The sequence below is a fragment of the Eretmochelys imbricata genome, chromosome 8 (genome assembly GCF_965152235.1).
Source record: "Eretmochelys imbricata isolate rEreImb1 chromosome 8, rEreImb1.hap1, whole genome shotgun sequence".
Taxonomy (NCBI): Eukaryota; Metazoa; Chordata; order Testudines; family Cheloniidae; genus Eretmochelys; species Eretmochelys imbricata.
In genome coordinates, this window is record NC_135579.1 from 96354953 (window position 1) to 96367951 (window position 12999).

General features: G+C 40.1%; 1 protein-coding gene across 1 annotated transcript in view; it reads left to right on the plus strand.

Annotated features, from left to right (window-relative positions):
* The window catches only part of GLIS1 (GLIS family zinc finger 1), a 134778-nt gene extending 124626 nt beyond the window's left edge, over positions 1-10152 (plus strand). Inside the window, exons 8-9 of the mRNA XM_077825376.1 lie at positions 5975-6142; positions 10016-10152. Coding sequence (XP_077681502.1) covers positions 5975-6142; positions 10016-10152 — 305 coding nt within the window. The remainder of the gene's footprint in view (positions 1-5974; positions 6143-10015) is intronic.
* Positions 10153-12999: the final 2847 nt, after the last annotated feature.

Here is a 12999-nt window from a genome sequence, read left to right on the forward strand (position 1 = left end):
CCCATTTCAGCAAACCATTTCTTTCTGACTGCTGTGTTGTGTGGTTTTGAAAAAGGCAATAATTTTCCACTTTAACCAAATTTTGAATTATTATTATAATTTCATTATGAAAAAGTTCTAAAATCAATTCTGAGTAATAGCCTTTGAAACCAATTAATCTGTAATCCATACTTGGGCTTAAATTTACTTGACGTCTTTGTTTCAGTTCTTTAATGGCAGCTTTTTAAATGGGAATCTTTTAGTCAAGTTTGTTATATTTTTACTGTAAAAAAGGAAATTCTAAATATCATGATCTGTAAAACCAGTCAGTCTTTATAGAAGCACGTTAATGTTGAGAATTGCTATGGGTTGTCGATAATGAGAAGAATGATAAACCACCGTATTTGTGTCTTTAGCTAGTTACAGTAAAGTCACATGGAAATTATTATACACTGAAAGAATTTGGCAAGCAAACAGCATACTGCATTTATTTATATCTGACATGATTTCTTGTCAGAGATTTTATGGAATTTGAAGAGCTTGGATTTATTTGCACATACATTTAAATAACATGATGTATATGAGTTGTAGTTTAATAGACATATTCCAGTCATTTGCTCATTACATCATTCATTTAAAAAGCGCTTCGGGTTTTTTAGGTTATGGCTTGGGGAAATAGAGGCAAGCAATGTGTTTTCTGATGTGGTTAACTACAGCTATTTTGTCACAAATGATTTCAAAGCAAAATTGGAGCTAAATGTTATATTTGGAACGCAGTTTATTCCTTTATTAACTGTTATACTTCTACATTTACTGTACATAAAACATTTAACAGCAATCATTTAAACTGACAGGCATTTGGTAAATTCTTCAATTGGAACTTAACCTCAGAAAATTTGATTTAAATTAGATAAATAGAAGGAAAACCATTTGGAAAAATATCAGCAGAGCTCCCGTTGCCAAATGGGTACTACCCCTCTGCACGCTTAGAACAGGAAAATTTCTACGAAAAAATAATTCTTGCATGCTTCTTATTTTAGCTGCTTAAGAGATTTTTTTTTTTTAAGAATCTTTAAAAATGTTCCATGTTTAATTTGTGTTGAGCCATATGTGGTTGTTAATTGAACCATAGTTATAGGATTTAAGCCTCATCTTAGCTCCTAAATACTACTCTGTATTGTATTGAGAGACAGTTCCATGTAGAATTAAAGCTTTTCATAGAACTTATAGGAATCAAACTAAAATGGAATGAACGAAAAGAACCTTTCTTAGAAAAAAAATTTAAAAATTATATATTACATGAAGACCCTGTCTTAGTATTTCCAAAGCAATTAAAGTACAGTGCCCATAAACAGTAAGTTTCATTTCCTGAGGTTGCCTAAAATAGCCTTATTCAAAATCTCATTCATTTATGACGTGTCTTATTTGGCTACCGCACACACTGTTACGGAGATTCCTTTGCCACTAGTACAGATGCAAAGGTAAACTAAGCGCTCATATTGTCCCAGTTGTCGTGCTACTGAAACCAACTCCTGGACTAGCAGATTTACTTTCAAACAAGTTTCGCTTTCCTCTGTGGTCTAATGACTGCTTTTTAGCAACACTTGACATTCACCCAACCTGGTGATTAACTTCCCGTTATTATCAGTATGAAAGATCGCCAAGGGATTTGAGCCCCTAAAAATATTTGCTGGCCTTCTGAGCCGTTCCAGGTTGCTGATCTGGCCACTCAGAGGAAAGGATAGTTTGTTGCAAAAGCCAACCCATCTTGCTACCAAAAGAAGGTATCTCTCTGTATCAGAGAGTTGCACAACTACCTGGCAGGAAGTGGCCCTACCATGTTGCAAAACCTGTCACCAGGGGGCATAGGGGAGTTCTCATCTGAGAAAGGGCCCTCAGAGGGGTAGTGGTGATGCTGAATGAAGTGAAGAAATATGAAACCATTATTTCAGTCATCATGGGTGCGGGTGGGGGCTTCTGAAATCTTTAAAAAAAAAAACCACCTGCCTCAGGGCAGAGATGAATGGATGTCAATGAGCTTCCTGCCTTCCGTGTCTTCTAATTCCCAGGAGACTCTGTCTACCCGCTTGGGGCCACACATCCTATGGATGTTACTGCAGGTGGTTTGCCTGAGCTGATGAAGAGTGAGAAGGATTATTATACTGATAGTAATTTAACCCTTCTTTTTCTCACATCTCCCCTACACTGCTCAGAGACCCTTCTCAGTGAGACCAATCACACATTTTGAGAAACACTGATCTAGAGTATAGAAAAAGCCTGTCAAAATCGCACTCATGTCTAGACATAAAATTGACTTTGCTGTCCTGCATCATTTAGCATTTATCATATCCATGTTTAAGTGTCAGGAAAATCTGACTTTCTCGTAAATTAAATTGTGTATGTGCAAATCAAGTGCATTAGCTACAACTGTAGTTGCTTACAATTCCACAGGCTAGGATGAAGTCCCTTTGAATGAATATCAGCTCATTTTGTCATTCCCAGTAAAAATGCCACAAAATGAGTCATTTGTGATGTTATTCCAAAGATGATGATTCATCTTATAAACATACCTATAAGTAATAAAATTACTGCTTGTGAGCTGTACCTCTCAACTGAAGAATGACACGTTGTACAGAAAAAATCAGTGCATGAGGGGCATAGAAGGTGTTGCCTGATCAGCTGTCTTTCTGGAGAGCAAAACTGTCTTGAGTGTCCTTTTTGGTAATTAAAAATCTCTGTCTCAGCTTCTCTAGTTGAAAAAGTTATTGGGACTCTGCCAGCTTAGACACACTCTAGAAGCTGCCTTGCCCCTTCTAATTTTCAGCCTTAAGGAATCAGATATCTAGTCTTGATGCCCTGTTTGTCCATTTCTCCCACAACCATTTCTGTGCCTTTTACCATGTTGCTTCCTATGCCTGGAATACCTTCCCGTCTGGTCCTATCACTTTCCTTATTCAAGTCCCTCTTTAACACTTGTTTCTTCCACAGTGCCCTCAAGTGAGCAAACATTTCTGACAACTCTACTCATTTGAAAAGGATTAAAACCCCTACTACTGCCACCAATATTTGCATATTCCTAAACTGAGTAACTGCATGATCATATTGCTGTAACTTTTGTCCTTCCTTATTCCATCTCCTTTCTGCAGTTTTCTACACCCACCAGTCACATCACATATACAAGCTCTATAGAGAAGGGGCCAGGTCTTTTTCCTTGCATTTGTACTGTGAAGCATTTAACAAACACTGTAAAATCCAATAATCGAATATTAAGATTTTTTCATGACACTGCCTCGCCCTAGAATTGTCAAGCTACAGACACCTCACCAGTGCACATCAGGCTGCCTGTCTGAGGCACTGCTATACACCCAGCCAGTACAAAACATTGGTAGCTGCTTTTGGTAGCTATTTTCAGCACTCTTCATTTTACTGAGAGTGCTCTCTCTCTCTCTTCCCCCGCCCCCATTTCTTAATGACCAATTATAGAGTACAACCTCAAGCAGTTCAAAAGAAACCTTATCCATAGATCTTGAAGAGCAGTGATGGATCCAGCTGCCAATGTAAAAGCTTGTCCAAAGTGAGTTTAATTCAGTTGTGTCATGTTGTTCTATTGGCTGATTTTCTAAATTACAGTGTCTTAGTCTTAGGGACCAAAAAGATATTTAATTGGTTTAATAAAGCATGCTGGCTGAGCAAGATGAGAGAGACCATGATTATAGGGACATAGAATATACACATTGTGCCTTCCCTAGAAGTGATTTGTCTAGCAGGCAGCCTGGAAAGTCTGATTGCTCCAAGCTCATAAAGTGCTCATTTGAGCCAGTAATGCCTCATTTGAAGCCAAGTGTCTAATGGTTTCATTGCTCATCCCTAAAGTTATATAGTGATTTTAGAAGGTGTGCAGAGAGGATTTAACATTTTGTAAATGTAAAAATCAGGATAACTATTAACATCAGTCAATAAGCTACTGTACCTGAAGCTTCATCACAAGATAGTTTAGCAGCCTCTCATAAGAGCTCTTTGATTCTTTGAGCCAGTCTCTCCTAGCATTAAATAGAGGTGGCTGTTTACTCATGCCAGGGAAGGACACACATCGTTTAATATTCAACATTCCAAATTTCTAGGCCTTCTTGCCTACTGCAGAAAATACTTGTACCGTTGGTAAAATGTGCTTGGTATCTTCCTCTGGAACAGTCATTCCTTAGTACTTCAGTCATGAAATATCAAATTGTGTTTTTTGTGACGAGGGACCATCGTTCTCCAGAAGTAGGACACCTGATGCTTGCAGGGTCAACCAAAAACCATGTAAAATAGTGAAACTTCCATACAAAACCTAGGTTTCACCCCAACTAGATGTGCTGCATCGTTGTTAAAGAATTGAACCAGTTAGCCTGACGTATAACAGTCTGCGGTAACTGTCAGAATCCGTGCCGCCGAGTTTTGTGAACAGGAAGGAGTTTGTTACAGCCTGTGGATTGGTAATTGGTGTATTTGAGCAGTGTAAGGCATCCAGGTGCTTTGGTGATAAGCACCACTGTTACTTTTTAAACATACGAAATTAACCCCACGGTTGAAACAACAGGCTAGTTCTTCAGCTGGTCAGTGGAGCAATACAGATTTATAGCAGCTGCAGATCTGGCCTGACATCTTCCTTTGATAAAATTGGAGAGAAGTCATGTGACTTTCCTGGAAGAAAAGTTTCATTCTGCCTGAGTGTGGGCAGGAGAAAAAAAAATAGAAGAAAAAGTGCCACTGCCCTGTTCAGGGGAAACGGAGAAATTCCTATGACACTTACTGCTAAATGGAGAGAGAGAGAGAATATGGATCCATTTAGACTGGCTGTTAGGAGAAGTAAGGATTCAGATTAGAAAATAGTTAACATTAACAGTTTCATTAGTGTGAGGGATGTCCTGAGAACCCCTTAGTGCACAGCTTTGCCAACTGCTCCGAGCTCACATTGATGAGGCTGAGTCATCACTTTGTTCTTTCAGGACACTGGCACAAACCTGTAAGGAGTAAAACTCCACTCTCCATTTACAAGTACTTAGCATGCTCTTTACTTCTAAGTGACTTTCTGCATGAGGCAGGATTTACCCCTAATTTTTGCAGGTTTCTGCTGGTGCAAGACAGCGCGGGACCCCTGGTGGTAGAAAGCATGTGAGGCAAGAGATTCTAGGGAAGGAGGAGACACTAGTGGCCCCAAAATGAATTTTGCTGGCTGTGGAGGGAATGGGCCTATTCAAAACATCCCCTCAGCAGCTTCCATTGGTGGGATTGCCAAGGGGCGCCAGCTGCAAGCTAAAGAGATCCTCCCCTGGCATAAAAGTCCATCAGAATGCAGGGTAGCACCTCTGGGCCAAACTCTTCTTGTCAGATATGGCCCACTGTGACTTAGTGAAATTTTCTCATTTGAAACAAGATAGCACTTTGAAAAAGGAGAGGGTTGAAGCATTCTAAAAGGTATTTGTAAATACAGTTATCTCCTGCAATAAATAATTCATGCTGGATGGTAAAAGGCCTTTATTCAGTTACAAATCCAATAATCTATATCAGTAAAATACTACATTATTTAACTCAGGTAAAGTTAACAGTAATTCATTATAGGCTCAATCCCACAGTGTGCTGAGCATCCTGGCCCTGATCCAGCAAAGTATTTAAGAACATGCTTAACTTTAACTAATGAGTAGCCCATTAACTTCAGTGGGGCAACTCATTCAGTTGCTCAAAGATAAGCATGTCCTTATGTGCTTTGCTGGATAGGGCCACAGTGCTCAGCACCTTGCAGAATCAAGACCAATATAGGTTTTATATTATATTATATTATTACACACAGTGTGTATAAATATGTAAGTAGAATAAAGGCTGTGGCTTGATCATTTTTCCATAGTTAAAACCCTAAGGATCTTAAAAACCCACAGTAGTAATGAAATGCTATGACATAAATGAAGCTAATATCATCACAGCAGTGTTAAACTGTGTATGCAATATCTGTTTTCAGGTTACCAAGGCAGCTTTCACTCAATACAAAACTGTTTCCATTACGGAGACTGCTACAGAACAGTGGAACAGTCTGTCAACAGTGATGTGCTAACAGGGGAATCCCATTGCTTTAATACTTTGAGACAGAATGGGTGTCACATACTCAATGCACCTTTAGCTTCAACAGGTAATTTATTCTGATTATGAAGAGTTATCCTTATGATTTTTTTTAGAAATAGAAAAAACACTTTGTCTTATTACTTAAAATGCAACATTTCATTAAACTCAGTTCTTTAGGAAAGTAGATTTGTTTTCTTTTATCCTCCAGTATTTCACCGACAGCCAAATTTTCCTCTTACTTGTGTGGGTAGACCCAGTGACTTTAGTGAGCTTTTGGACAGCGCACTAAAAAAGGCAATTTTGCCCTGTTCCCTTGATATTTGTTGTAAAGATTGTGTCAACATTTACACTACAAGCCCTACCTTCAGGTGTGTATAAGTCATTTCAGGCTGCAGTTCATCGTCAGGGTCTAAGTCTCGAAACTGGATTTTTATATTCCCATGAAATTCTGTTAAACGTTACTGGCTTCGGGGACTTCTAGTTCACTTAAAAAGTGGGATGTATTTTTTTATACTGAGATGTACCAATTGGGAACTAGTGACTATGGGAATTTTGTTTGGAAAAGTGGCTAGTGCACATGCATACCTTTTTTCCCAGCCATATATTTGCATAATGGCAAAGGGCCTAGAGATGTATGAGAATCATTACAGTCTAGTGGATGAGCTCCCAGATAGAACTGCTCATGTTTCTGAGGGATTTTTTTCTATTTTTAAAAACCACAGTGAAAAACCAGGGAAGTAACAAAACCCAACATATTTTAAGCAATGCCATAGTAGTTAAATAGTACCAATTCCTCACTCTTCAGTTAGGCAAAACTCACTGATTCCAAAGATGGTTTTGCTGGAGGTCCTGATTCAGGAAAGCATCTCTGCTCAGGACATTCCTGAAAACATTTGCTTAAGTGCTTTCCTGGCCTGGCGTCCGAGTTAGGACTGCAAAATAAGAGCTGACATTCCTGCCCCATTGTGGGGAATCGCAGTTCAGTGTGTGTGTCGTGTTACATACTAAAAAGTACGTGCAGCAATCACTAGCAAAAGGGAAGAGTTAACGATGCCGTTTCAGCCTTAACTTTGATTTTCTGTGTGTGTGTTATTCATAAGTTTGATGTTAATAAAACAGTTGTAAAATGTTGAAATTTGATGTTCGGTTTAGACATTTAGAGAACAGACCAAATAAACTTTCCAAAAGAAATTGTCAGAGCAAAAAAAAAAAAAAATCATGTGGCAAAACACCAACTACGACAACATTTGCTATTTTTGTCTGGGGCTAACCTATTATGGTTTCTCTGCAATCAGTTTATTTTTAGAATGGTTACTGAGGTATACAAATACTTAGCATCTGAAACAAACAAATATATGGAATATATAAATCTTATCTCATCTTTCTGCGTAAAATAGAACCATTCGGGTTTGCAAGATTCATCAAGCCTGTGCTTTAATTTTTTCAGGGTTTTATAGCACCATTAATATTAATGGAGATCTCATCTCACAGGAATGCCGAATGTGACTGGCAAACAGCTGTTCCATGAATCACATTAACAGTCAATAAATTTTTTATTTTGTGTTCAGGGCTTTTGGATGGTTTACACTATCTGGAATCTAACAGTGATTTCTGGGGTGTGTGTTTATCTTGGTTTTTGTCCATTTATGGTTGTGTACCCCTTTGTATGTGGGCCCTGTCAGATAAAAAATTAACATAATATGCACCCTTACATAAGTTAATAGAATACTGTGCTCTTCAGTTAGGTTATATACACAGTGCTGACTAGACAAACAAACTGGGTTATTTTCTACTCTCATTTACTTCAGATTTACTCTGTGTATCAGAGAGCAGGATTTGATCCATAGATTAGTCAACCCTTGGTTAACTAATACAGTAAACTAATATAAATCACAAGGGGTTGCATAAGTATAAGTGAGTGCAGAATCTAATCTCTGATCTATTAAAAAACAAACACCCACCTAATTAATTCACTTGTAAGGACCTGATCCTACAGTCCTACTTAAGGCAAATCTCTTTGATATCAATGTGGGACCTGCCTACATAGGGCTACAGGATCAGGGGCCATTATTAATTATATTATGTAGAACCTAAAGGCCGCAACCAAGATTGGGGTCCCATTGTGCTCACTCCTATAAAAATACATAGTAAGAGACAGTCCCTACCCCGATGAACATGCAATCTAAATAAACCAGGGAAACAAAGCAGGAGAAATTAAATATCATTCTCATTTTGTCAATGGGAAACTGAAGCACAGAGAGATTAAGTAATTTGCCAAACCTCATCCAGGGAGACAGTGGCAAAACAGAAAACTGAACCCAAATCCCCAGAGTCCCAGTCCAGTGTATTAACCGCAAGAACATCCTTCCTCACATACGTGTGCAATGGATATGGATGTGATTTGCTGTAAATATTAACATGTTTTCCATGTCATCCAGTCAGCCACAAGTGCCTCAATAACTGAAATACAGCTTTCCTTCATATGCATAATATTTGGTAATCTGTACTGAAGAAATACTGGTATGTCCTTGTTCTGAAGAACATACAATCCTTTATAAAGATATAACCAAACATAGACAATGCTGTCTGAGATAAGACAGAATGTGCGGAGTGCGGTGTGAGCATAACACAGCATCAGTGCTTCATGCAATAGGTGGGGTTTGAGACGTATTTGGAAGGAGGAAGCTTAGCGAGCTACTCAAGGACCCACAGAAGAACACTGGGCTTTGGAGTGGATAAAGAAAACAAAGGGGTCAATGAAGAGGGAAGCTTGGGCACAGAGAGAAGAGCAGGTATCAGAGACGTGGCAAGATTTGAAGAGGAGATCTTAGTCAAATATCACTTTAAACTGTTTCTGGGAATGGGATTTAAAGAAACCATTTTACACTATTAGGGAAACTATTAGGGAAACTATTCAGGTATGTTGGACTAAACTGAAATCCACTTACTATGTGTGTTCATAACTATTCTTGCTGCAGTCAGCATCAGGCACAAAGTGCATATACTGTTCCTTTTCAAACAAGTAGTATGGAGCGATGTGTATCATGTCAATGAGAGTTTGGCCTGATTAAGAATTGGGGACAAAATCCTGCCTTCACTCAAAGACATGCTAAGAGTAGGGCAGGAGAAGAGCAGTACCAGCAGAATGGAAGGTCCATTGGAGATTGTGCCAGCATCGGCAGCCAGAGGGCACCATGCTTCACAACGCTCCTTACCAAAGGAACACCCTGTGCCCCTGATGCTGACTCCAGGGTGCACACAGGGGCTCCAGGAGCCTGACAACCCCCCAAATTGTAGAATGCAGGCCACACCCTGGGGAGCCAGCCGGTGCATTAGCCAGATTCCTCCAGGATCTCAAGAATGTATGGGGCACACATGAAACATTTCCATACCCACAAAGTACCTTTAAAAGAGAAAAATATACAACACAATCTGTCTGCAGCACTTCCAGAACGCTATCTAGGATCTTTGTCCATCCATTGCTTTGACATCATGTCCTAGTAACAGTAATTCCTCCAGGGAGGCATACGCACCCACATCAGTAGCCAGATTATAGAGAAGCCTCATTAGGGTGACCAGACAGCAAATGTGAAAAATCTGGACAGGGGATGGGGGGTAATAGGAACCTATATAAGAAAAAGACCCAAAAATTGGGACTGTCCCTATAAAATTGGGACATCTGGTCACCCTAAGCCTCATTGTAAATAAACTTCACTACCACAATGGTACCCATACAAAGCAGTGAATGGAAACTCATGCACAATGACACAAATTATGAGGTTAGTTTTCATATTGCCTAAGTGAGGCGTTGGCAGTGAAGTCTGCTGTCTGATTAATGTGAGGCTTCACTACATATCTCTGGGACTCAGACTTGTGCTTCCTGCAGCCCTCAGATGTATTATGGTGCTAAATCATGCTCATATGCTTTTCCTGCTTTCAGGCTACGATGTAATTTCTGAAGCACAATGTGGGTCTGAAGAAGCAGTCACCAATGGAACTGACGAAAATGGATTTTTCCAAAATGGTGCTTTTGATCATTGTTTGAATCACATTCCTTCCATCTATACAGATACCTAAGAACAGCTTTATCCTTTGTTTCCTTTATTATTACTATAACTGTATACGTAGTAACAAAAATGCTCTCCCAGTACTTTTATGTAGTCTGTATCTCTATGTGCTCATTTAAATAAACACCTCACATTTACCAATCCATTTTATAAATGAATATACTGTATAAGAAAAATTATTGGAACCTGTTCCTTTGCTGTGGCACTTTGAATTTCATGCTTTAAGGGAATGAGGAGCATTTGAAACAACTTGTTTTATAATTTCTTACTAAGAATGTACATGTAAGTTATATAACTTGTAAAGATTTTTTTCTGAAATGTATGTTTTCAATTTGAGACTGTTGCTCCCTTTAATCGTTTTAGTTTCATTCATTGGACATTTTCTTGACTAAACGGACTTTTTTAATCACAGACCTCATGTATATAAAGCCTTCATTTGCTCAGCTGGTTTTATATTTTCAGTTTTACAAGAAAGCATTAAAAACTGGATACAAGTATACTGTTGTTTCTTACCTTCAGTCTGATAAACCCTGATCTATTCAAGAAACCCGCTCAGTTATTTAACCTAATAGAGATATTTACTTCTGAGATCGCTGTACGATCTAGGCCAGGGGTGAGCAAACTTTTTGGCCTGAGGGCCACATCAGGGTATGGGAATTGAATGATGGGCCATGAATGCTCACGAAATTGGGGGTAGGAGTGTGGGAGGGGGTGAGGGCTCTGGGGTGGAGCCAGAAATGAGGAGTTCAGGGTGTGGGAGGGGGCTCCGGTGCGGGGGGGTGTGGGGGCTGAGGGCTCTGGGGTGGGGCTGGGGATGAAGGGTTTGGGGTGCAGGAGGAGGCTCCATGCTGGGTCCAAGGGGTTCGGAGGATGGGAGGTGGATCAGGGCTGTGACAGGGGATTGGGGTGCGGGGCGGGCTCAGAGGTGCAGGCTCTGGACGATGCTTACCACAAGCAGCTCTCGGAAGCATGTCCCCCCTCCGGCACTGAGGTGCAGCCAAGTGGCTCTGCACACTGCCTCATCCGCAGGCACCACCCATGCAGCTCCAATTGGCCAGGAACCACAGCCAATGGGAGCCTCCACCTACTTGCACCGTTAAACGATAGAATACCAAGAGAAATGTATTAAATATTTTTGGATGTTTTCCTACATTTTCAAATGTATTGATTTCTATTCCAACACAGAACACAAAGTTGTAAGTTACACTTTCACAATAGTGATTGCACGACAGTACTTGTCTGAGATGAACTGAAAAGTACTATTTCTTTTGTTTGGCCTTTTTACAGTGCAAATATTTGTAATCAAAAATAAAGTGAGCAGTGTACACGCTGTATTCCGTGTTGTAATTTAAATCAGTATATTTGAAAATGTAGAAAACACCCAAAAATATTTAAATAAATGGTATTCTGTTACCGTTTAAGTGCAATTAATTGTAATTAATTTTTAATCGCTTGACAGCCCTAATATATATATAATTCTCACAGCAAAATGTCTGACCAAGTATTATTATTTTATCAACTACAGTTGATTAATAACATAGTAAAAGCATCTTGATTGGTTAATAACTTAGATTGGTTAATAATTAAATCACAGAGTGATTTAATATCGTGCTGCAAAGAGCTGCACGATACACATTAAAGAGCCGCTTGCGTGCCTCAGTCTGAGTATCACTGCATGAGAGGCAACGGCACTGAATAATAAATAGAAGGAAAGAATTTAAAGACACAAGGGGAAGCCAAGAGGGTAGAAAATGTCCCTTCACTTGTTAGTTTTACAATATTCACTCAACAAACGGTTCCAACATATACTCGTTAAAAGGGCAATAGGGGGTAGTAGTTGGATGCTGCTGTTTTCCCCCTTGCTCCCACAGGCACTGTGAGGGAACAGAGAGGGGGTCAGGGCCACCAGGTCCTTGAGTGAGCGGTCACATGGGCATGCCAGACAATGAACCACTAAGTTCCACTCATTTCCAACCCACCTCCCCCACACAACTGTAGCTCATAGCCGAAAATATTCACCGATGTAAAACTGGCCAATGACTATTTCTGAGGCTGGGTTTCCCCCCTCCCAGGCTATGTTCTTCATGTGGGTTTGGCTCCACTCCTTTGGCTCCTGCGATATGGTCGAGGCGGGCTGGCTTGGAACCTCCTTGCTCACATGTGTGCCAGAGGGGACCTTGCAGCCAGCGCCAGCAGTTCATCTCTTTAGGCCATCCAGCTCATCAGCCAGTATTTCTGGCTTCCCCTGCTCCCTGGCTGCAAACTGGGCCTCCAGGCCCCAGATGCCTGGAACAATGGAGGGAGGGACCATGCACTGTCATCTAACTAAGTCCCAGATGTGGAAAAAGCTGATGAACAAGAGGAAGCTTCAGGTTGGTCCCCACAGATCTGGGCGACAGAAAGCAAAATGTCGGGCACCTGACTGCAGAAAATCAGCAAATTTGACAGCAAAAAAAAAATGCTCAATTTGGTGGCATTTTGGAAAAAATACCATATTCTGGAGCTGCATAATCGACATCCACAAACCATTGAGATGAATGGGGCAATTCATAGGCAGGCATCCCTATACTGGTTTATATGCTGTTCACACGGCTGAGGTTTCCTCCACAGTCATCAGATTAAATAATCATCATGCATACACTTTTTTTTTAATGAAAACAAAGCACAGGCCTGTGGCAAGGAGTGAATTCTGCAGCCACATTAGCTTGGAATATATATTAGCAACAAAGTCCCTAAAGAAGTAGGAGGGTACCGCTAAACCCAGAGGTTTCAGTCACCCTAGCCACTTGATGTATGTGTATGACCCATATGTCATGTTTGGATGCTCCAGAATGTACACACTGCACACAAAAAAAGT